Source organism: Tympanuchus pallidicinctus, unplaced genomic scaffold, assembly GCF_026119805.1.
Source record: "Tympanuchus pallidicinctus isolate F22 unplaced genomic scaffold, pur_lepc_1.0 scaffold9, whole genome shotgun sequence".
Lineage (NCBI taxonomy): Eukaryota > Metazoa > Chordata > Aves > Galliformes > Phasianidae > Tympanuchus > Tympanuchus pallidicinctus.
Window position 1 is genome coordinate 16,258,560 of NW_026294813.1, and position 24,749 is coordinate 16,283,308.

The 24,749-nt window shown below is 37.6% G+C and overlaps 1 protein-coding gene and 2 non-coding genes across 9 annotated transcripts in view; all 3 read left to right on the forward strand.

The window, feature by feature from the left end:
* Nucleotides 1–24,749, forward strand: part of UBAP2 (ubiquitin associated protein 2) — a 127,106-nt gene that overhangs the window by 42,279 nt on the left and 60,078 nt on the right. For all 7 annotated transcript variants that reach the window (XM_052670645.1, XM_052670646.1, XM_052670640.1 and 4 more), the window contains exons 8-17: nt 101–204; nt 6,166–6,218; nt 12,323–12,390; nt 13,829–14,018; nt 14,755–14,968; nt 16,399–16,673; nt 17,204–17,376; nt 18,496–18,706; nt 19,879–19,918; nt 23,268–23,451. In XM_052670645.1, the coding sequence (XP_052526605.1) occupies nt 101–204; nt 6,166–6,218; nt 12,323–12,390; nt 13,829–14,018; nt 14,755–14,968; nt 16,399–16,673; nt 17,204–17,376; nt 18,496–18,706; nt 19,879–19,918; nt 23,268–23,451 (1,512 nt within the window). The remainder of the gene's footprint in view (nt 1–100; nt 205–6,165; nt 6,219–12,322; nt 12,391–13,828; nt 14,019–14,754; nt 14,969–16,398; nt 16,674–17,203; nt 17,377–18,495; nt 18,707–19,878; nt 19,919–23,267; nt 23,452–24,749) is intronic.
* LOC128074683 (small nucleolar RNA SNORD121A) lies at nt 14,316–14,399 on the forward strand. The gene has a single exon (XR_008203270.1). It is a non-coding gene; the product is annotated as a small nucleolar RNA SNORD121A (small nucleolar RNA).
* Nucleotides 16,793–16,877, forward strand: LOC128074682 (small nucleolar RNA SNORD121A). Its single transcript, XR_008203269.1, has one exon. It is a non-coding gene; the product is annotated as a small nucleolar RNA SNORD121A (small nucleolar RNA).

The window sequence follows — 24,749 nt, forward strand, 5'->3', positions numbered from 1 at the left end:
AGATGTTAAATCTAACACAACTGCAGCTGAAAATAATGGCGCTTGTGTTCAATGAATGACCCATGTATTCTCTCCCATTTCTTAACTTTTAAAACTCTAGGACATTTAACCCTGCAGACTATACGGAGTCTTCTGCCACTGATGGCTTTGGGACAAAATCAGAGATTTGGGAGACTGGTCAGAATGATGCAGATGATGGAACTGGTAAGATGCTTCCAGAAGTGAAAGGATTGGAATGAAGAGCTGTAGCAAATTGCAGTTAGAATAAGCATTCTGTTAGTATTCTGTTAACTTATGAAACTGAACACATCTCTCGTGGCACAGATATTAGATCATTGTTATAGCTTAACTGCTGTTGAATTGCAGAGCACATGCTTTAACTCAAGCAACTCTGGCTGAATGGAGTGGAAGGTAATTGCAGTTTTTTTGTTTGTTTGATACTAACAATCCCTTCAGAGACGAAGGGATTTGAAGAGTTGCTGGAAGAGCCTTGTATGTGAAGAATTGTTTAGTTATCTTAAATATTGCTTGAGATCTCACATTGTAGTTAAGACTATAAGTACTACTGAAAGTGATTGGTTCACAGGCGTTGAGCCATAGCATCTGAATACCTAAGTGGAAGAATAAGGAGAGAAATAGAAGAACTGTTGCTGAATGTAAATCCACTTGGTGACACTGACATGGCTTTGGAAGGCCCGTCTATACAAGATAAGAACCTGGGCATATGAGTCTCCAATATGGAGGAAAGGTTTTATGTCTGACATCTTTTGAAAATAAGTAATTACTAAAGCACAAGAGGGGGCACTTCAATGGGAGCCAGAAAGGCAATCTGCCTCCCTGAAGATAGAGGCATCCATGTGTGTGTTCTAAATGAAGTTTCAGGAAATGTGCACTCCTGGCTAAGGGCAATAGACAATACAGTCTGGAAAGAAACCTCTTAACTTGGTCTCATGGTGATTCAGAGCTGAAGAATGTGGCCTGTTTATCTATGAATTGGAAAAAAGCAAGATGAATTGCTGCTTGCCATGTTCTATGGCAGGAGATGAAGACAAAGGAAAGCCTGTGTCATGATGCCAAGACGTGTCATGGTCTGTGACATTATTTTTATCCACACCTGGGAACTACTGACTGACAGAAGATACTTTTAAAAAATAAAATAACAAGAAAACTCCACTCTGAGCGCAAAAAAAATATAAAAAATCAACAGCCAGGAAGGGTGACCTTTCTTTTTTTCTTTTTTTCATTGTTTGATTTTTTTCACAACCCCTTTTCAAGTGTTGAAGGAAAAGACTGATACTGGAGACGAGTGTTTTTTTTGTTGAGCGTTGCAGTGCTCTTAAGATGCAACTTTATCAACTTCATGAAAGCCATTTTTTCACTTAACCAGAGAAGCTAAAAGCAGGCTTATTGTCTAGGTGGGCTTAATGGACAGCTTCTTGTCACTCTTGACTGCCTGATAGTCCAGTGTCAGAGGGTGATGCTGAGTATTTGAATGGCTGTTGAAAGGCAGTTCTTGCTAAATGTGGCATCTTTTCAGGGAATTACTTTTAAAATGATGCGGTGCTATGGTGCAGGGTTGATTGGCACAAGTATTGGAGAAACAATATGTTAACTGACTGGAGAAATATTCAAGGAAGGCATGTGGAGACAGGAACAGAGTTAAAAGATTCTCTGTTTATTCATTGATGAACACAGCTAGGAGGCTATGGTTTACAGCTTGGACTTGCACTCTGCTTCCTAAATGAGCTTGAATATTTTTACTATCCTTGTAACCAGCGTAGCTATTGTATGCCTACTCTGTTTCTTATTGTGGGTATCTCCTCAGTCTTCAGTAATGGAAGAATTTTAGTTAGGAGTAATAGAGTGGCTGGGTGTGGCTGAACAGATGCCTGTAGTGCATGAATCCATGTACAAGGGATTTGCTGCTAAGTAAATCACTGGAAACTGAAAATGCGCTAGCTTGTGTCTGCATTTTTTTTTAATGCCAGCCACATCTGCTTTTGCTGTTGTATCACACAGACATCACTGAGAAAAGCACAGGATTTCAACAAAACAGCTTACGACATATATGGGTATTTGGGGAGCATGGTGAGAGATTTCCTTGGCTTTGTTGACTGTGACAGGGGGTATGACTGAGTGATTGAGTGGAGTTTTCTCATTGTAGGAAATGTTTGTCAGTGCAGGGAGTTTTGTTCATAATAATTTGATGGGTGGAAATTTGATGTAGTTTACTGTAAAAATTCTTTATAGACTCAAAGTACCTTTTTACAGATAATCTCCCTTTACTTTCAGCAAAAAGTTGCCATAGCTGACAAAACTGTATATGACAGCTCAGGGAGAGCTTTACTTTATAAAGCTGCTTCTTTAGGCAAGTCCTTGGGCTGTTCCCCATTGGCCAAAATAAAATGAAATTAGAAAAGAACAACCAACCAATCAAAAAAACCTTCAATAAAAGTAGACCTTAGCATTTAATTATTTAGTTTTAATAAGAATGGAAGCACTTTCAACTGTTGTCCAGAAAGCATGTTAAAGGATCACTAAAAAAGAAACTGCAGCTGTGGTAGTAGTTTAAAAGCAGAAGTAGGAGAGCTGGGAAGGAAGAGAATAAGGGGTAAAGCATACAGTGGTAGAGGAGATGTGGGCTGGGAGATGAACAAGGTTGAGCTGTTGTTTTGGCTTGTTAATCGTAAATATTAGTTCTCTCTTTTTTTAATTAGTTCCTCTTACTTTACAGATCTGTGTTGTTAATTACAAATGTAATTAGTTCCAGTAATAAGGTAACAATGTGGAAATGCTAATGATGTGAATGATGAGGCTTATTATTGTATGCAGAGCCTGCACTGGGCTAGTAAATGTGAGATAAGCCCATATCTTCTTTGATCTGTTAAGAAGTAAACAAAATTAGCTCATTTTAGCTACACAGGCAATTAAAAATGAGATAGTGGGCAACCACCTGGAGAAGCCAGACCAGTTTTTGTGTCAAAATGCTTTCTGAATTCATCCTAAAACTTAAATCCTTTGAGAAATTGAGTCATTCTGCTTAAAGTCAGTGCAGTGAGAGGATCAACTTCAAAATTTTCAGTTGAAAGGAATAAACGATTTGTTTCTGAAATGTAGTTTGTCCCATACATGCTCTCAAAGTGCCGTGGACTTTCTTAACCTGAATCATTGCAGATGTTGGAGGAATCTTGGCAGCCTGAGAGGTTTTTCTGTAGGCATTTTTATGTAGATTTGTAGAAAGGCTAGTTGGTTCTCTGGATCTAAAACTTAATGCTTGTGGTTGAAATAGGAAGAGAGTAAAGTTTGAATCTTAATGGTTTATAACATTTTCTTGTAATTGTGTTGGAAGTATTCAGCATCCTAGTTTTTAATAATGTAGCAGTTGAAGCAAAGAGAAGGAACAGGTGGAAGGAAACAAAATGGCTGATGCTCTTCCAAAAGGGAGTGTACTAGAACAGTTTTATGTTTCCCTAATTGCATGCTGAGGTTTTGTTCTCTTTCTTTTACTGATAAACAAGGCAATGAGAGATCTCCAGTAACAAATAGCATCAACGCTTAAAAATAAATCGGGATGAAGGTGCTCACTTCTCAAAGTAGATTATAAAATTCCACCCTGGTGGCTTACTGATCATATAATGGTTTTGGTTGAAAGGGTCTTACAAGATCTAGTTCTAGTTATCCTACTCTGGGCATGATTAGCTTTACAACTTCTTAAAATAACCATCTGTCCATGGGATAGAAAGGAATTGAAAATTGCGAGGAAGTTGTTTATGTAGGACTGCAGTAGAAGTCAGGAGGAACATTTTAAGGAATCCTTCAGGTCATTCTAGAATGTGGAAGCAATGGAGAAGAAAAGGATTTGTATAGAAGTTTGAGATAAACCTAGATAAAATAATCTGGGTGCCAGTACATGTGTTTGGCTGGTAATTCGATGAAGGAGAAAAAGCGATAGGAAGTGAGGGATTGGAAAAAAACAGTTGAAATTGTACCAAAACTATACTTCTTGGCTTTACAGCTTTCTGTAATTGCACTTATTGCAGCAGTAAACAGGAAGTGGTCATGGTTGGAAGTGTAAGTTGAAGTTGATCTGACAAGGTTCTTTGAAAATAAAGCGTAATTTCAGTGGAAAACTGAACTGTTACATAGAAATGCTTTGCAAAGCACGGGGGTAAAGGTTATGAAGAGAATATATGGATTTACAGTCTTGCCAAGGTATATTATGAACAAAAAAACAGTTGATACACTTGTGAATAGAATCCTGTCCATACCATGAAACTGTTAACAGTATGGATTAAATTCAGGGAACAACGGTAAATAGAGGCTGACAGGTTGACTTTGGAACATAGAATGTTAATATGTGACAGTAACAAACTTGGCCAAGGAGAACTGATAAAATAATGAGGGTTATGTCAAATATTTGAGTAGAGTAAATGCACAGAAGTGCATCATCACCAGAAGCAGTGTGGAACGTTTGGGAAACATCTCAGGTATTGTTCCAAACAGCTCCTATCTCTCTGAGGTGTGTGAGGGTAACACAGGGGTGGAGTATGCTCTGCCAAGGCTTTTGTTTGTTTGTTTTGTTTGACCGAGCTGCACTGTTGGATTTCTGGCAGTAGTGCAGTGTTCATCTTCTGCAGAGGTCAGTCTTGCTCTGTCCAATGTGAGATAAATACAGGAAGGACAAAAATAGGGATGAATCTGTTTAAAGAAGATGAACATCAAAGATACCATGTTGTAGTTGAGAGAAGGGAGAACTCCCAGCTTTCTCTAAAGAGTATTGCTTGAAGGGCTTTGTCTACTTTCCAGGATTTTTGTGGAAATGTGAGTTGGTCTAGTAATTTGAGGTATTGTAATTTTGATGTGCTATCCTATAATCATAAGTTATTATTCAAGTCAGCATCAGTATTTTACAGGGAGGAAAAAAAACCAAACACCTTATTAGCCGATCAGAGAAAAGAAGAGCAGGAGGTGTTTCAGGCAACCTTATATTGCTTCACTGAACCAGCACAGAGCGGATGTTACCTTGTTCAGAACCTGCCAAATAATTTTGGATTCATGGATATAAAATCCCTTCCTTCTCGACCTGTCTGTAACTCCCTGTGATTGGCCTGCTCCTGACATGGGATTGGTGCCACTCTGCCCTGCTCTGGCCTGACTGCTGCTTGCTCAAAGCCTAGCAAAAACTGTGCTGATATAGAGAGTGGTTGCATTAGTGTAAGTGGGGTTTGATGCTGTCTTCAAGGGGCTTTGTTCTGGAAAGAATTTATCTCAAAGGGTTCTTAGTTTTACATGCAATTAAGGTACAGATTCTTTTATGCATGTTTAGAGGTGATGGTACCAGAAACTTTACCACTGTGTTTTGCTGGCTTGTGAGTGTACAGCTGGAGTGAAGGCTCAAACTGTTGATTTCCTTCTCTCTGTGCTCTTATTGGTGGGCAAGGCGTTCAGTCCGTTCATTGCTCCTGCATGTCTGGATCTGCTGTTTCCTAGGGGAGGGAGTAGGTTTCTAAACCCACAGGGTCACTCAGTTTAGTTTGACGTTTGCTGCATGCTGCAGATTGGCACTGTGCTCTGATGTTTGCCAAAATTCTGTTGGGAAGAAATGTTTTGCAGCTGTGGTGGAAGCTTAGTGACTTTTCTGCTGCCATTATGTCTTTATGTGTTTTAAGATTAAAAAAAAAAAAAAAAGCTTGAGTTTTTAATTTGAGTTTGTCAAAAATAGGATTATGAATGTTAGAGCAGGTGCTCTGGTTGTATTTTGGTTGTATGGAATTGTGTATGGAGCTGGGAGAACTCATGCAGGGGCTGAGTAACCTCTCCTTGTCACCTGGGACAGGTGTAGGAAGAAGTTCTTGCCAATATTTAGTATTTTATTACCGGTTGCAGAAATGCATTTGTGCAAACTGTCCACTACCACAGTTGCCAGGAGTTTCCTGAAATCATACACTGAAGTATAAAAGAAACAGAGAAAACCCCAAACACCTCCCAGATTTTTAAATCTGCAGACCAATTTTCTGTGGCTTCTCATGTTTCCAACCAACATCTCTTCACTTTGTGTTTCAACTAATATCAAAATAGGATCATTTGTAATGCAGAAGGTTTGATATATGCAATTGTACTTGCAGATTGTAACTGCTTTTTTTTTCCTTCCCTAAATTATAATAGGTGCATGGAAAAATTCAATAGAAGAATGGACTGCAGAAGACTGGAATGAGGATGTAAGTGTATCTTCTCAGATAGATAGCTTTCATTATTTACCTTTTCAGAGTCTCTGCATTGTTTTCAAAACTAAATGTGATTAATTTTCTTGTGCTTATGCCGTGACGCTTCTTACGTTGCCTGCTGTAATTCTGTTTTAAAAGACTATATATTTAGATGAGCTTTAATCTTACATAAAATTGATTCAAGAAATATTTTATTTTGCTTGAAAGCCTATGTATGGATAATAAATTTTAAATAATAAATATAGGATTAGTTAACTATAGTTCTTTAACTCATAATGGTGATGGATATTATCCTGCATATTTCCACCTAATGTTGTGTAGGAATTTAAAAGCCATACTATCACAAGTCTTTTTATAATTAAGTGCCGAAGTTTACTTTGTAGTAAAGTTTAGACTCGTTGATTCTTTTTGCTTGAAATGTGCATAATTATTCCAATTAGTTATCCTCATGTTCATAATATGAAGAGAGGACACAGTGATGTGTTGAAGTTAGCATTTAATTTCTTCGTTTACATTGTTTCATCATGCTGTGCACTGTAGCAATGAAGTACTGTAGCAGTCTTTGTTCTTTAGTAGGTAAGAGACACTTCTTCATGTCAGAAAAATATTTGGCGTATTTGTCATGTAACATTTGTTATTATGAGTTGCAGTGTATTGTATTAAAGCCAAGGCAGCTCAAAAAACAAATGAGGTAGCAAGAAATAAGATCTTACTGTTTAATTCATTTTTCATCTTCTGTGGAAGATTCTTCTATCAATTAACTCAAAATTATTTTTGAGCGAATTCCATTTTCTTCCTTACATTGTGTGTTGTGCCGGTATTATCCCTGGGAATGAGTGAGCAGGTTGTTAACAAATAGAACTCCTTACTCCCTGCTGTGTTTTTTGAGGAAAACTAGAGGAGTTAAAAAAAAACAACAAACATTACCAGTTCTACCTTCTTTGAATCAGTTACTGCTATCAAATGTTGTGTTCTTGTTTTTTATAGTCTGTTCCCTTTCTCTCCTATATATGCTGGTGGTGGATTAAGGATAGTGAAAATTTCTGGCTTTGTTTCTCTACCTTATTTGGTGCTGGTACAGTGCAGCATTTGTAGTACAGGAGAAACACTGAGCAGTGCTCCCTAGGGATAGATGTTTATTTGTTATTACATCTGAGTAGTTTGACTTTTGGAAGGACTGCAGATGAAATCTCTAGCCTGTTGTTAATTTTCATTAATTTTGGAATGCTGGAAAAGTCACTGTAACCTAGGAAAATTATTCATGTGATGGTGCTCAGAATAAGTCTGCAATCAAATGGGGAAACATAGAGGGTGCTGGTGTTTAAAAAAAAGAAAAAAGAAAGAAAGAAAAAAAGGGAAGAATACAGATTGTGCTATTTATGTTGTATTTACCTATGATTTTTTGATTGTTCTTTTATGAAAAGTCTATTTCAAATAAAGCTAATCTTGATCTTTAAGTAAATTATGAGTGAACTATGAAGATGAAGTATCTCCTTAAAGGAGATTTGATTTTATGACTTTTGTTTCTAAAAGAAATAATTCCGGGATGTCAGAAAAGCCATCTAGTAGTATCTAGTAATTATATCTGTCCTGCCAGTTTTGGCAAATGGTCTTTTGCAGCAGTATCTGAACTGAATGTGGACGATTCCTGGGAGAACCATCAGCTTCCTTGACTGTTTCAGCCACAGAGGAACCCAGTTGTAGGTCAGATCCCAGCTTCACTTTGGAAGTGAACAATAAAAATCACTATAAATATGTTTGGGAAATTTTAAGTTTATTAGATTAGTCAATTAAAGTGGGCCTGTCATGGGGAGAAGTTCGTACGCTTGACCTGCTCAAATTAAAAATGTTTTAGTATAGCTAAGTAGCCGAGTGCTTCACCTACTTCATCATTTTAAAAAAATAGAAATAGAATCACGGAATCACCAAGGTTGGAAACAACCTCCAAGATGATCCCATCCAACCATCTACCTGCCACCAGTATTCCCCCACAAAACCATGGCTCTTAATATAGAATCATAGAATCACCAAGGTTGGAAAAGACCTAAAAGATCACCCAGTCCAACCGTTCACCTATTCCCAATAGCTCCCACTAAACCATGTCCCTCAACATAACATCCAGCCTTTCCTTGAACACCCCCAGGGTCGGTGACTCCACCACCTCCCTGGGCAGTCCATTCCAGTGCCTGACCACCCTTTCTGAAAAGTAATACTTCCTAAATATAATATCTGAATGCTTCTTGAACACTTCTGGGGATGCTGATTCCGCCAGCTCCCTGAGCAGCCCATTCCAGCACCTGACCACTCTTGCAGAGAAGTGGTGTTTCCTAATACCCAGCCTGAATCTCCCCTGGTGCAACTTGAAGCCATCCCTATGTCTTACATTCAAGAAGAGGCTGACCCCCACCCCTGCAAAACTTCCCTTCAGGGAGTTCCAGAGAGCCACGAAGTCTCCCCTGAGCCTCCTCCAGACTGAACAACTCTAGTTCCCTTAGCCATTCCCTATAAACTTTGTGCTCCAGACCCCTCACAGCTTCTTGCCTTTTTCTGGACGCACTACAGGGCCTCGATGTCTTTCTTGTAGTGAGGGGTCCAAAAGTGAACATAGTAATGTATAAATGAATTGGAGTATAAATAAATAAACAGGAATGAAGAATTCTAGGAATATGTCCAGAATCGAGGGCTGTTTTCTGGAAAGCAGCATATTATGATTTGTTACAGGCAATTCTGTTGCAGAAAAAAAACAAACCCACTCCTGTAGTCTTTTTTGCCTGCAGGCACTCTTCCTGGTCTCTTAATCATTCTTGGTTTTTATTTCTGTGTGTGGACTCCTCAGAACTTGATTTTGAAGTACTGCATTCACTTGCTTATTGCTTTTAAAAGGCAGAAACTGTGCAAAGCAGCTGAAAATTAAAGAATAAAAAAGGTGTTAAATTGAGATTTTTAAATTTATGTGGCGTAGTTTACGGAATCTAAAAAAGTTACTTGATTAGCTTGTATTGGTTCCTATAATCTAGCAGAAAAGGCATAGTATGAATCTTTGAATGGAAAATGGAGCTGCACAGTTAAATGTATAATTAAATAGTTCTAGCAGTGTGACTAATGACTGAAACAGTCAAGGATGCTGATGGGGCATGCTGTCTGCAGAAAAAGACCAGGTACTTTTCTGAAGAATATTTTTGTTCAGATTTCTGTTCTCTAGTTAGGTTTAAGTTGTGTGTTCAGTATATGAACACCTGAGTGAAACTCAGTGTTGTGTGACATGAGTAGGATTAAATTTTTGTGATCTAATAATCCTGTTGGGTATTTAATTTTGGCAAAGTAATGAGTAAGTAGGTTGTCAACATGATCTTAAGTAGCAAGGAAACTGCTTGCAATGAAAGCAGGAGATTCTGTTTTGTTGATGAGGCATTCAGGACATGACAGTGTGAAGTATGAGACAAATTTTGAGGTATTGTGGACAGCTCTGGTTTCCTCTTAAATTTATGGTCATATTCTCCTGGCCAAAGTATGTAACTTAATTATAGAAACAATCAGAAGAGGAAGAATGTACAAATATCTTTAAAGAGACAATGCTTTTCTGCACCATATCAGCACTCTTTGCTTTGATTTGAAACATCAACACTTCAAAATAGACTGGTTGGTTTGTCTTTGCTTTTTAGTGTTAGTTTCTTTTCCTAGAAAGCAGAACAAGAACTTGTTTAACTTCTCTAACTTCAGTACAAAACAGTAATGAGATTTAATTATTTCTGGTTTGTAGAGATTGGGTTTTCATGGAGGTGCTCAAGTGTGTTTTCTTGTTCCTGTTGCGTATCAACTGTCCATAGGAGGTGCTTAGTTAATTCTTAAATATGTTGTCTGCTTGATGACTGAAGAATGGGTTTATCATAGCAACAAAGACAGAAAAGCACAAACGTTTCAGTAAGGATGGAGGGAATGCCCTGGTGAAGTTGCCGTATGTAAATAATTAATGACCCTGAATTCTGTTCTAAGAAGTTTCTTTGCCTTGCTGAAGGATTTTTAAGTTTGATGTATGTTGAGCATAAATATTTAGTTAATTATACTACCTCTAGTAACTGTTAAATACATCTGTGTAATCAACCTTTTGAAACTGCTGCAGAAAATATGTATTTCAACAAATGCCATTATTCCTACAGACTTCAGAATTAATTGCCTGATTTAAGTATGTGGCAGTTAGTTTGCTACAGGGACACTGTGCAGGATAAAATTAAATGTAGAACTGGTAACTGGAGACTTGGTAGTTGTTTTGCATGGCAGTTTACTTGTAGGGAACATTTCCTCCCTTATACTCTGTGAATGGCTCCTTAGTTTGCTTAGTTTTCAGGATTCATCAGTGTTATGGCTACAGTTGGTCTTATCCTGGGTTCTATGGACATGAGAAGGTTTTGACACTGCAAAGAATTCAGTATCTAATATAAACAGGTTGCGGGTCGTAGGCTGCTGCTTTGCCATTACCTGACCTCCTTATGCCATAAGATATCGGAATCTCATAACACTGTAGAAAGTGCAGTACATGTTCTAAAATCACATTTGCAGCAGGGAAAAGGCTGCACAGTAGAGAAATAGCCTCTTAATGACCTTGAAAGTTCCCTGTTAGTCTTGGGTAGTACAAAGGTTTGCAGGCTGGTAGTTTTATGTGTAGGATAGGTTTGAAATATGTTTTAGAAAGGTTGGGGTAGAATATATCTTATTGACTGGAAGGAAATGAAGGAGGATCTGTGAGATTATTTTTTTTATCATGACACTGCGTGGTAGGTGTGTGCCTGCAGCGCGTGGAACGTTTGGATGCTGTTTCTGAGAGGTTTGTGATAGCTCCCACCCAGCCCTACTTTGTCCTTATGAAATCAGGAGTGGTTTTTTTTAGGAGAATGTGAATCAGATGGACACAGGTATGGAGATGCTTGCTTCCAGTAGAGCTCTCCGTGTGAGGGCAGGTGAAAAAGGTTGGTACCTGTGTTGCCCTTTAAATTGGACTAATGGCAATATACAGAACTAAGAATGTGTAATATCCTTTGAGCTCTACTCAAATGTCACTTTCTAAGGGGATTCCTGAAGCTTTTTGACTAGGTCAGTTATTCTTTGGGTATAAAGTGAGGTTATGCTTGAATAGTTAAACGTGATTCTGTGCCAATTTAATTTAAAATAGAATGATTATATAAACATATTTTTTATTTCGTTAAACCTAATCTGTATTGGTTTAAGATGTTCTGCTTGTTACCATTCCTGCCAATAGACATGAGTTAGCTTTACAAAGTACAGCTATCATGCTATTTTTTTTTTTTTTTATAAAAACCAAAACTCTCGAAAAAAGAAAACAGGACCCTTTTAATCCCCTAGAATGCCAACTAACCAGCCCTTCCCCTTCCCTGCTACCTGCTAAGTGTCTTTGTTGTAGAAGTAATGAAAACAGCAAAGGCTTCTGCTGAGGATGGAGGAACTGGTTGTATTACTTGTAGAAACACTTGGTTTTCCAGGACATGCTTGTAGAGCAATCAGTTTAAGACAACATTGCTTTCCTTAGCAAAACTGCCAAGAAGGAACCTTCAGTGCTGGCTTGCTATATGCATTCAAGTGTAGATCTGCCTCCACTACTAGTATGAGCTGAAATATATAACAGAGTAGATGAAATGGGAACATGTACGTGGAAACAGTGCTGTGTGCTAAAATTCTGCAGCAGGATTTATAAGAGCTGTATTGTGGAATCTTAAATTGTATCTACCTGGGGTATTTTTATGCTTACGATATACCAGCTGTCACATTAATTTCTACTTATTATGCTTTTCAGTTGTTAGTGCCCAAATTAGTGTAAGTTGGTAGGTATATCACTGCGTATGCTTACGAGATGAAATTTCCTAACATGTTAGTAAAATTGATTCTTGATTCTGCAGAAAAGTCTTTGCAGAAATTTGACTATTTTTGTCTGCTAGAGCTGCAGCATACCTGGCTGTAACAGTTGTTTGGCATTTATTTTTATCAGGAGTTACGTGACCAAGACAGACTTTCTTCAAATGCTGCTAAAGTGAAATGTGAATGTGTGTGTGATTATAATACTCTTTTAAAAAAAAATCTTTTTTTAGCTTTCTGAAACGAAAGTCTTTACTGCTTCTTCCATTCCAACTGAGAATCATGTGACTCCTGGGCAAAGGTAAGTTCTTGCATGTTTTTCCTATGTCCTAAAAAGCTCTTGGTGAATCAGTGTAAGACTGTAGCATCTAAAGCAAATGATGGCTTGAAATAATGTGAGGACAGCCCCCATCAAAATGTGGTTAAGCTAAATGCAAAACTCTTGCTTGCAGGTAGTTGCTTTCGTGGGTTCCTGTGTTACCTGTAGTTTACTATGGTTTTGGAGCTGAATCTATCAAATCCACGAGGATAATACTTAGAAGACTGTCTTTTGCACAGAGACTAGTTACAGGCAGAAATAGAAGTAACTTGGAAGAATTTTCTGCTGTTTAAAGGGAGGCACTGGCTTTGCTTTCCAGAATATAGGAATCCTCCCCCTCTAGATTCAGAAAGTGCTCAGAATGCAGCATTTTGACAAATATTTTCACAGAAGAGCTTTAGTTAGCTAGAAGGTCTTAACATGGATATATAACCTGGAGAAGGTGTAGCATCAGTTGGTCTAGGTCTTATGTTTCTTTGCCTCTTAAGGGTAGTATGCTTGCATGTTCACTGTTCTGATATGAATATTATTCCAGTGAATTTCCCTCAAGTTATGCTAGAAAATATTTTAGTTTATAAATTTAAGTTTGGTAATTTTTTTTTTTAACTTATTAAAATGAATGTTCGGGCATTTAGAAATCTATAGAATAGAAGTGACAGAAGCAACTCATCAGCCTGAACTTAGTGTGTTTAGGATAAACTTCAGTCAGAACTTTGGGAGTATGTTTCTTACTCGAATGCTCAAATGCTTTACTTTTTATGGATAAACTTCTGTAGAGGTTAATAAGTTAAGTACAAGAAAACATGATTCTTGTCCTGCTTATGTATATGCTGTAGGGTGATTTTGGATATGTGCCTGCTAGAAACTTTTATTTATGCTCGTTATACTCTTGTTTTATGCTTTTTATTTATGTTCTTGTTACTTCAGTCTCACCACACTTTCACTCAGTTTCTGTATTTATGACTTTACTATCCTCAAACCCATCTTATATAGAGGTTAGAACTTTGATCCCTTGCTCTTTTTAGAGGGATAGTGTGGTATGCAATGCAGATAATTGATACATAAAATGTGATGGAAGGCAGGATCCATTCAAAAGTGGTGTGTCTTTTGTAACTTGTCTCCAGTTATGTGGCTGTGTTTATCATATATGTTATGTGATGATGCAAAAGTTGAGAATCTTCAAGAGGAGTGCAAAGATGAGCTAGATTCTAACTATGGTAAATGCCTCAGCTAGTAGAATTTTATTTTACTCTCTTCTTCCTCTTTCTATGGAGGATTTTTCTGTGACAGACATACAGTATTCTTAAAGGCTGTTGTTAGCAGAAGGTGTTAGGCTGGTACAGAAGCTTTATCTAATACCATTAGTATTTTCTTCGGTTTCAGCATGTTTATTCTAACCAAACTTTACTTTTCCTTACAGCATTGATATGGTGACGTTGCTTCAAAAGCCAATGACTTCTACTCAAGAGACAGAAGGCAACTCATTTGAGGCTTCTCAGCAGCAGACCTTTGGCCAAGCTCTAGTCTTCACAAATTCTCAGCACAGCAACCAGATGGCATCAGGAGCTGGCAGTTCCAGTGCTGTAAACTCCTATTCCCCTCAGAGTCTGGTAAAATTACCTTATGCTTTCTAAATATTCTTCGTTAGCAAATATTACAAGTTAAGCAATGTTTCCAGTAATGGTCATTTCATGAAATGCTTCATTATTTGTAAAATTCAGCTTATAAATGCTACAGAAATGGGATTGAGAATATCCTTTCTCATATACAAACAGTCCTTTCCTTGTATTTGCTGAGTGGTTGTTCCTTGGTATACATTAAGTTCTTATATTAACTTTTGAATACAAAAAGGTGCATCTTACATGTTGACTCAGAACAAAATCATTTATTTATAATGAAGAGCTCTATGCCAGGAAACTGTGATGTGATACTTCCAAGCACATATCTGACTGCTGTGTGAGGAAACATGAGTATTTCTGAGTTTTCTGGAGTGATATGAGTAAGACCTCCCTTCTTCAACAATTTTAGAGTCTAAAATTGGGCTGGTGTATTCTTTGAAAATCTATTCAGCTATTAGTAATCAAATGTCTTTTTGAAATGCGTGAGTTCAAGAAATTACAGCCTGAGTATCAATAATAACAGAGTCCAGGCATGTGCTACAACTGCTGAATTTTTCACTTGTTGTAAATTAGCAATCTGGAGCTGAGGAAGTTTTACTTGTTGCCAAATAGCAGCTGTTGGCACTGACTTGATGATTATATTCCAATGATTAATAAAATACTTAACTCTATTTCTCCCTGCCTTTGTTTTAATTTTTTTATTTTGTGTTCCCTTATTTTTTGTCAGTCTGCAGTTCTTTGTTCTGGCTTTGGAGATCTTGGATCTTCCAAGTTGGCGAACTCGACTGGATCCCAAATCTTGGACCAGTTGAAATCTCCAGGTTTGGGCCAATTTACTTCTCAACAAAACAATAGTAGCTCTACCACCACTACTACAACTGCCCCATCATCTTGGGATCTAAAAGTGCCCATTACTCAGTCCTCAGTCCTTAGTCAGTTTGGTAAGTGCTTTAACATAACCTCTCTTTCTCTATTAGTCTGTAAAATTTCTTTAGGCTGATGTCAGCTGAAAATTGCCTTGATGAAAGGCTTTTTTGCTTTAAAAACAATGCTAGCAATATAACTCATAAAATTTTAGGGAAGCTTGTCTGCTGGTGATAGTTGTTAAAAATACATTACAAACTCTGTTTTGGTTGGCATAAGGCTATGTGTAGAACGTGTTAGTCTTCAGAAGGTGTGGAGCCTTCATGTGGTTACATCTTCAATTTAGTGTGCCTGACTATTTAAGTGGAACTCTGATGTGACTTAGTTTCTCAGCAGTTCCAGGAGAATAAGTCTTTTGTCTTTTTGCCTGTGCTGCTTCTAGCTGAATACAAGATTTTACCATATTTTGTTGCCTTTTCCCTATTTTCTCTTCTAACCATTACATGAATTTTGAATGAGTACTGCATAATGTCTTTATAGTGTGTATCTTCTCACCGTTCTTCCCTTGTGAAGTCTGCATGTGCTGAAAATGATGCAAGTTAACCATTTTGTCTGTTTGTAATTGTATGGATTTTTCATTTAAGTATGATTGGCAGAAACAGTAGTGACTGTGACAGGAACTTGTACAGTTCATAGCGGTGTTCTTGCTGTAAAGAGTGCCTTGTAGCTATCTTGTGTGTGTCTGTGCATGTTTGCAAATAGATAAGCAGCCAGTTTAGTGACATAATTTTTGGCATGCAGCAATTCTATAAAAATATTTGTTTTACTGTACATTTCAAGTTGGTAAAATGCATTAGAAAGCAACTGAATAAAAGAGCCCCTTCAGATTGAGTGCTGTGGGTCTCTTACAGTTCTTAGCTAGTGCTACAGTCTGTTCCTTGGCTTTCAGCATCTGAAAATTATGCAAGAGGAAGACTTGGAAAAAAAAAAAAAGCCTGTAGATGTCCAGTGTCTCTGACTTTCAGCCATACTCAGATCATAGATTAGTCCCTGTTTGTGCTGGTTTGTGCTGAAAATCTTCTTTGTAAAGCAGGAAATTGTAACTCATAGTAAGTCTGAGTTGCAAGTCCAAACTCCTTGAAAGTTATCAGAGTTTATTTGCACAACTACTTGCAGTGAAACATGCCACATTTGACTAAAATAATGCGTAAAATTTTTGTTACCTACTGCACATCGTTATGAAACTGTACAAATGGGTTTAATTCCTTACTTTTAAATAAAACAAAATACTTCACAAAAGCCGGTTATTTAAGGTAGTGAACCTAATATATTGGCCTTATTATTGCAATGGTAATGTTCCATGAAGAGCTTGTGTAATGATTTCTGGAAGAGACTTGCAGCAGTAGCTGTCAGGTGTGTCAGGAAACACAATTTTTTGCTAAAGGGCAGTAGCATGAAGAGCAAAGTTTAATGCCTTAATTTTGATTTCTCTTCCCAAACTGACCAGACTTTAAATCCCAGCCGGAACCATCCCCAATTCTGAGCCAGCTGACTCAACGACAGCAACAACAAACACAGGCAGTCCCTGTACCTCCTCCTGGGTTGGAGTCCTTCTCCTCCCAGGTAAAACTCCGAGAGCCCTCGCCGGTAGACACCTCCACAGCTGTCAGCAAGATGTTACAGCTCCCCACTATGTCTATGGATAACCAGACAGTGACAGCCCATCAAACCCATCACAAACAGATAAAACCACCAAAGCGGAGAATAACTCCAGCATCCAAGGTGGGTGATTCGTTGGCACCCAATTCTTAGTAAACACATATGAGTTTCTAGGGAGAAGGGAAGCAAAGACCATCGCTTCCTGTTTATGAAGTAGGGATTTCTAAGCAAATAGCTCGACAGTCCAAAATACAATGATGTTGTCTTTCCCAAGCACATATCTGATTGCACTGTGTGGAAAATGACTGCTGCTGAGTGATTTTGGATTGACTTAAGTGGCAAAAAGGCAAATGTTGGATAGGGGAGGGTGGATGTGTACGATACTTGCATTTCACAAAGCAGCATGGCTTAGGCTTCAGCTGCAGGTTGATGCACAGAATCAGTAAGTGAATTTGAGGTTACAAGAATCAAATTATGTGATGTAAACTGGAGGGTTGTGACACATGTAGTTGACAGCAACAATTGAGTTGATAATTGAAGAAGCCTGTAGTTAAAGGAGTTAATGTAGATAAAAAACAAGCCACAACCTTTTATTTGTTTTTTTGTTTTGTTTTGTTTTTTTTTGTTTTGTGTTTTTTTTTACCCCTTTTAAGATTCCTGCCTCTGCAGTGGAGATGCCTGGGTCAGCTGATGTGACAGGGTTAAATGTTCAGTTTGGAGCTTTGGAGTTTGGATCAGAGCCTGCACTCCCAGAGTTTGGATCAGCTTCAAGCAGCGAGAATGCCAGCCAGACAACCAACAATAGCTTGTACACAAAATCTGTAAAGTATGTGCAAGTTCCCCATGCGCCTTCTTAAACATCCTCTTTAAGGATCAAATTTGTGCAAAACATGTCAAGACACAATTGCCATCTAATAGAAGGGGAAAATATGGTGGCTTATAAGGATTTCTTTTCTGTGGATACTGTGTTGAAAGAGAAATCTCTTGAATAATAGCAGCCAAAATCTTCCAGATGGGTTAATTTGAAGCTGGAGGTGACATGAGTGTAAATAATCTTAAAGCAAGTTAGCCTTAATATAACTGTTTCATATTTGATTGAGCAGATTTTCAAATTTGCTGGAGGGTTTTTCCTCACAGTGCAATTTTTTCTGTATTGGATCAAAGAGAGTTGAGCATGGTACCATCTTTGTGTACCAGATTGTGAATATGATGCTCCTACAGAATCATGAAAGTATCCAGACTTTCAGTATGCAGAAGCTTTTATTGAAATGCTAGCATTGATAATAAGTACAAATATATCAATAATTCATTTATTTCTTCCTTACTCGTTCAAAAAGTGGCATTGGTAAAAAAAACAAAAAACAAAAAACAAAAAACTTCCTGAAGTTTATTCAGGAACACTAGTGAAAAATGGACCTTCACATTTATTTCTAGTTCTATACATGCATTAAGCTATTTGGAAAATAAAACATGGTGCATGTTTTGAAGTATTTTTTTCTTTTCTCTTAGTTAATTCTGTTAGATAGTTACTACAAGTGTTATAATACTATTGCCAAAAGAGGTTTAGTGTTTCGCATTATATACCAGACTTTGTGGATCTAATTTTTTAAGAGAGAAAGATGATCATTGCTTATCATTTGAGAGGGAGGAAAATGACTGTAAATTGCTTGTATCGATTCTTGTTTTGGTTGGTCTGGTAGGAGGAGGGTGAATGGTGGTTAATCCAACTGTTGTTTTTGGAGAAGTGATTACTGGGGACCAGAGAAAGAATATACTTATTGATGATTTTTTAATATAAAAAAAATGGGGATTTGACTACATATTTTACTTAAGTATTTTTATCAGCTCCTGTATTTTTATCAGTTCCTGTGTAGGAGTTCATATTTTCATGAAGGTGTTTGGGATCTAATTTGCCATATTGGTAAATAATTTTTACTTTTTCCAGTGATCCTTTGAATACCTCTTTGCCAATATCCAATCCAGTACAGGAGTCCACCTACACAACCTCTGCCATCACCTCTTCCAGTCTGACCTGCTCATCCCAGAGCACTAGCCCAGTAACAACAACTTCCTCCTATGACCAGCCTTCTGTGCATAGTAGGATACCGTACCAAAGTTCCATGGCTCCATCAGATCCAACTCCAGTTGCAGTTACGGTGAGTGAATTTCAGAAAAAAGCTTTTGAAAAAGGTGAAATATTCTCATACCTCTTAGACTTTTATTACCCTGCTGTGTTACTACTCCTAACCAATCCAAGTGGCTTCTTTGATTCCCAGTACCTGCTGTGTTACCTGTGTTTTCTTTTCCTATTGTGTAGCCTTTATTTGGCTATGCTGTACTTAAAATGTGTATGCTTCTGGTTTTGTGGGTCTTGGCATCCTAAATTGGTGTTTGATCCTTTTATTTGGTAATACTTAACATTCTAGTTAAGTATCCTTCCCTGAGGCTTAGGTTTTAAAGAGGAGACTCTCTGTGTATATAGTATTCATGGTGTTTTTCTTTTACCTGACAGTTCCTATCCAAAGATCAATTTTTGAATCTTAAGGAGCCTAGCCAATAGATCTCAAACTGTTCGTGGTCCCTCCAGCATTATTCTTCTGTTGTATTTAGACACCATTAGGAATTAATACTGTTTTATTTTTATTTTAAAACACCTGGGATGAGATCTCACTTAAGACAGAGAGGATCTCCCTTGGGAGATGCTTATTCCATATAAAGAGAGTAGGTGCTCTTGTAAGTTTGTTTTAAGAGAATTTATTAAATATTTAAGGAAATTGTGAGTGTTTGTAAGTTTGTTTACTTCTGGCCTTTGTTATGTAATGGCTCAGTCACACTTGTCTTCTGCACTAGCTCGTATGTACTGGTGAGGATCAAGCATAGACTATCCACTTCTGTACTCCAGCGTTATCCAAAAAGCAACTGGTGCTTCTCAAGTCTTATCTTTCAATGGAAAAAAATTGGCGTCTCTGTGTAACTTGGATAGTTAAAATTGTGAGTTGCATTAGATCAAAAGCACAACCATTTCCTATATGTTAATGCAATTCTTTCTTTCATGTTGATGTGAACCTGAAGTTTGTAACATACAGTACATGGGAAAGTCTCCTGCCGATGTGTGTAGTATGGGCTATGTATGGGATTATGTATGCTCAGGACACTTTGCACTTGAGAACTTATGTGGTTTTGTTAAAGGAGTAAAAGGCTAGTTTTCTTCCTTGTCCTTTGATTTAGAATGAATATAGAATTCTGCATGAAGCATGTTACATGTGTGGTTAATTCTAAAAGTGTAATATACTTCTAAGATAATGTGTTCATTCTCCTTTGTTTACAGAACGGGCACAGTGGTGTTAGAACACAGGCAACTCTTGACAGTAAGTTTACAGAACATGGTTGCTAACAGGACTCTTTTTCTAATCTTTCCTTGAAATTTGGTATGCATGCAATTTTAGCAGTGACATCTGGTTGAAGGCTTTCAATAGTTCTCCCTGCTTAATTTTTGACTAATCGATCGGAATTGATTGTACTTGCACAGGATGTACTGCTTGCTTATTGGAAGAATGAAACATGGAAGCAACTCTGAATCTATACCCACTGTGCAACACTGAGCAGTATTAAGCATTAGAAAAGCTGCTTTACTGCTTTTTCTCCTTTAAAAAAATTTCTGAAGCTATTTAATATACAATTTCTTAACTTTTAATCAATTTTTATTTGGAAAGCTGCAACTAGCATAGCATTTAGTTTGCATAAGTAAAAGAAACAGTCACATTCTTGTGAAGCATAGTGCTTGATTGTTCAATTGCAATCCTGTAGGTAATAACAGTGACCAGCACACTCCCTCTGCTGGGTGACTTACAGTCTTGCAGTAGACCAACAGTAACACAGTGTGCTTTGATACACTTCTTTTCATCTTGGCCCATTCTTTCTTTCTTGAGAGGTGATATTTTACTTGTAACACTCCTTGTCTCTTTGATAGTATAGTTTTGATTTTTTTCATGCCAGCCGCCCTCAGACAAGGGCTTTCACTGGACAGTTTCATAGTTTCTTTAAAAAAGAACAGATGACTTATTGAAGTGACAGGCATAACATATTAGGATTGCTGTTGATAAATGCTGTAGCTGTAGTAGCACTAATGTATGATAATAGAGCTAGCAAAACACAAGGTATCCCGTCTGTTCTTTGCCAAGAGATGAGGCTCAGTGATTACCAAGAGAGCGCCTCCATCTTGGTGGAGCTCAGCATCCTATCTCTTAATTTTCTGCAGTCCTCATTTTCCCTGCATTTCTTTTGTCTGAGTCCTTCCAAGATGCTTTCTTTCTCTTAGAACTTAAGCCATACCTGTTTGCTTCCATGTGTGCTGGTTTAACAGGATTTGCATGGAGGGTTGAGTATTACAGTCACACGTTTAGCAGGTTCTTCTTAGAACTCATTAGCACACTGAAGAATGTTAACTTTAATGTTTATTTCATATTAATGAAGTAAAAGGTTCCACTGTGAGCACTGTGGCCTTTGGGATTCTGTGCTGAAACATAAGCAGCTCATTCCTGCAACCCTTAACCAAAATGGGACTGCCCTTGTTGCTGGAAGACTCCCTCCTTCATTTGTGCTTTGTGATGACTTTGTAGATCTCCATCCCTAAGGCTTACAAAAGAGATAAGCAGTCACCATTGTTTCTCATGTGTTATGTGAAAATCACACACCCCTAAAGCTTTCTTACTGGGATTAAAATAATCAAAATGTAGTTGTTGTTCTTCTGGCCTTTATATGCTGCTTTATGAAAATTTTCGAGGGCAGCAGCTTGAATTAATATATTCTAGAATTCCAGCATTTCATTCCTTAGTCTCTCTTCCCCTTAAACTTCTTGGATAGTCCAGCTTTTCTATATTACAACATGGAAAGAACTTGAGGATTTGGGTCAACAAATTTTATTAGTATTTCATTGGTGTCAGGTTGAATATAAGTGAACAGAAGTGAGAATACATGTCCAAAGATTTTCCTTGTGAAAGACTGTAATACGTAGGACAACTTTGAACATAGAAAACTTTGTCATGTACAGAATTAACAACTGATTTTTGAAATTCACTGCAGGGTTTGTTTTTTTGCTATGGAAAGCAGTGATCAGAGAAATTCTAGTATTTTTGTAGTTATTCCGTAGCCATTAAATTGAACTTTTTCTCTGTCAGCTCCCTTTCAACGAAACTTCTATTTTTCTCTATTTCAGGCCCATAAACTGTGATCAGTTTTCTCCCACGTATCTGTTTCATGTGTCCAGACTGTTTTGCCTTTTGTTAACACTTAAGGCAGTGGCCTTTTGTTTTCTGTATTTGCTTCTAATTTTGTTAGCTGTTCATCCCTTGTTTTACCTGCTCTTGCTCTTTAATTTCCAGGTCTTATTCTTTTTAAGCTCTTAGCAACTCAATACTAAATATCTTAGTATTATAATTCTGACAGTCCTGTTTGTCTTGCAGTTTCCTTGTACATCATGTTCAGACATAATTTAAAAGGTCTTAATAAAGATGGTGATACTCTCCCTCATACTGGAGAGATCTACTTTGATTTCAAGAAGTGAATCCTGGCACAAATGTATTAGAGTTTTAAGTAGTGTTTACTGCTTTTTATATAAATGTTGTCAGGAGGTGTCAGGTAAATACAGTTGTGTCTTCAACTGTGCTTTTTTTTTTTTTTTTTGTCACACAAATTTCCTTCTTGTCAGCTATCATTGTGCTTATTGCCAAGATCAAGACCTCTTGCTTTCTGTTTACCCAGCACCTGGTCCGCAGACTAAGTTGGGTCATTCGGGGGAAAGCCAGTATCAACAATAATACTTACAAGTATTTTCAGACTTTAGGTTGTGTGACTTCAAAAGCATTGTGAAATAGCAGTGATCCACTCGGTAGTGGCCTCTGGTGGTGTGTGAGGGTATGGTCGTGGCAGGGCTCATACACAATGGGTCATCTGAGATTTTCTTTGGCGCATGGCTGGCTAATTCTGTGCATTATCCTTCTTCAGAGGACAAGAGAAAATGCTCGGAATTATGATAGGAATGGTAAATACACATTTGTGGTAAACAGGCTCTACTATGTATAGGTAGAAATGCTAACCACCTCTCATCTAGATTAAATAAAGTGAGACAATATTTACAACTGTTTGTGCGTAATGCTTTGGTCAGCTTTGACATTTTATTATAGCTTCTTTTATTCTACTACAATGCACACTGGAATCAGTACACCAGATTAGTTATTTGTGCCTTTATGCTCCAGCAATCAAAATCCCAAACATCAAAAGTGCTCTTTAGGTTGAAGTGAAGAACTGGAGCTGTAGATAAGAGTAGATTTTTGTCGTACCTTGAAGAGTGCAAGCAACTTCTCTTTATGGAAAGGATTGAACTTTAATGCTAAGAATTTTGAAATGCAGATGAACTTCTGAGCAAAAGCAAGCGTACAGATAGTGGGAGATAACTGAGGACTGTGGTTTACAACATGTGTACCAGTGAAAATCAGAAATGTATTCTAAGTGAGGAGCTTAAAGAGAGAAACTGATCACTGTATTGTCATTCCTTCATTCCATAGTAGTAGCCAGATCATTTAATACTGACCCTGGCTCCTATCAGTCAGATTTCTGTAAAACAAAGGTAAAATACTTACATATTGTGTTTCTGAATTCATCTTGAGAGTCAGATATGTTGGAATTTGTGTTTGAATGTCTCTTTTCAACTCATTGCAGCTACTTCATCAGTTTCAGTGTCTAAGACAGAGCCTTCTCCCTCGCTACCTTCTGCTGGTTCGCTGCCTAGCGTGGTATCCACGACCACTTCGCTTCTGCCTTCAGCATCTCAGCATGTGGCAACGTTGCCCAGTTTGCCTCAGCCCAATGACTTGGCCAGCAGCTCCCTCTCCCAGCTAAGCAGGTACAGTGGAAGTTGTGGTAAACTGTGAAGGGAGGTGAAGTTGTGAGGAAGGGGTGTATATAAGGGTGATTGCATATAGGAGCTGTCAGACCATGAGGTCCTCTTTTCTGTCATGAATTATAATTTAGGGACAGATTCAGAAGAAAAAAGGATTTTTTTGCTTGCAGATAGGCAATATGGGCTGTCTGTTAATGATGGAACAGTGCTGCCATCAAATTTTCATGGCTTTTTAGCACTTTTATGTTTCAGTGGGATCTTGCTTCAGTATCACAATTTATCACAATCTAAATTAGTGGAATTGATTCTTCCACTTTGCTTTTCCTACTTTGTCCACAGTGTCTGCTTTATGCTTGAATTTATGTGTGAAATGATCCCTTTAAGAGTTCATTAATTTTCTAAATTAAAATAATTCTATAGAGACAGAAAAATTACAACAGAAAACCACAAAATAAGTCATTTCCTTAAGACATTTGAAATATGACGTTGGTGTTCCTTGGAGTCTATGCAGCACTGCTCATTTACAATCTCTGTTTTTTTTTTTGTCCCTGTTACTTGAGCTTTTTTCTCAGGCAGATGACATCTTGGAGCTATACTGATCCTTCATGGTTCTATTGCTCTCATTTGTACTTTATTTGTTGTTGTAATAAAACTAGTTTCTTGGGATAACGCAGCTTTACATATGTAGGCCAAATGGGGTGTGGTGGATTCTCTTTTGCACTACTGTTGGTGTTTTGTTTTTTTTTGCTTTTAATGGATATTGAATAAAATGGTATAAGTGTCAGCCAACTAGAATTACTTCACCAAAATTAGAAGAAAAAAAAAACCAAACAACCCATATCCCTGCACTTGTTGAAAAGCTGTGTATGTTAGTAGAAATTTTAGTTGGAGGGTTGTTAACAGTTGGGCAAACACTAAATACCATGAAAGGATGTTGCCTGAATTCCAAATATGTTTGTCTTGGTTGTGCTGCAACTTGTCTGAGTCTCTGCTGTAGGTCAGGTGATGGATTGGGGATTCTTACAAGAAAGGGAAAGTGAGCAAGGAAATAGTTTAAAACTGTATGCTGGACTGAACCATTTCTTGCTGCCTGAAATGGTGTCATCCTATTTTCTGCAGTAGAGAACAGTTTAAAATTCTTGAAGCAAAACTAGTCTGTGAAACTGCCAAGGTTATTGTGGTCCATTGCCCCAAAGAACTGATGTAAGCATTTGCTATTTAGTCAGAGTGTGTAATTTATTCTGAATCATTGTACAATCTTCTTTTAAGCATTAGGTAGTTTGATATTGGCTAAAGAAGAA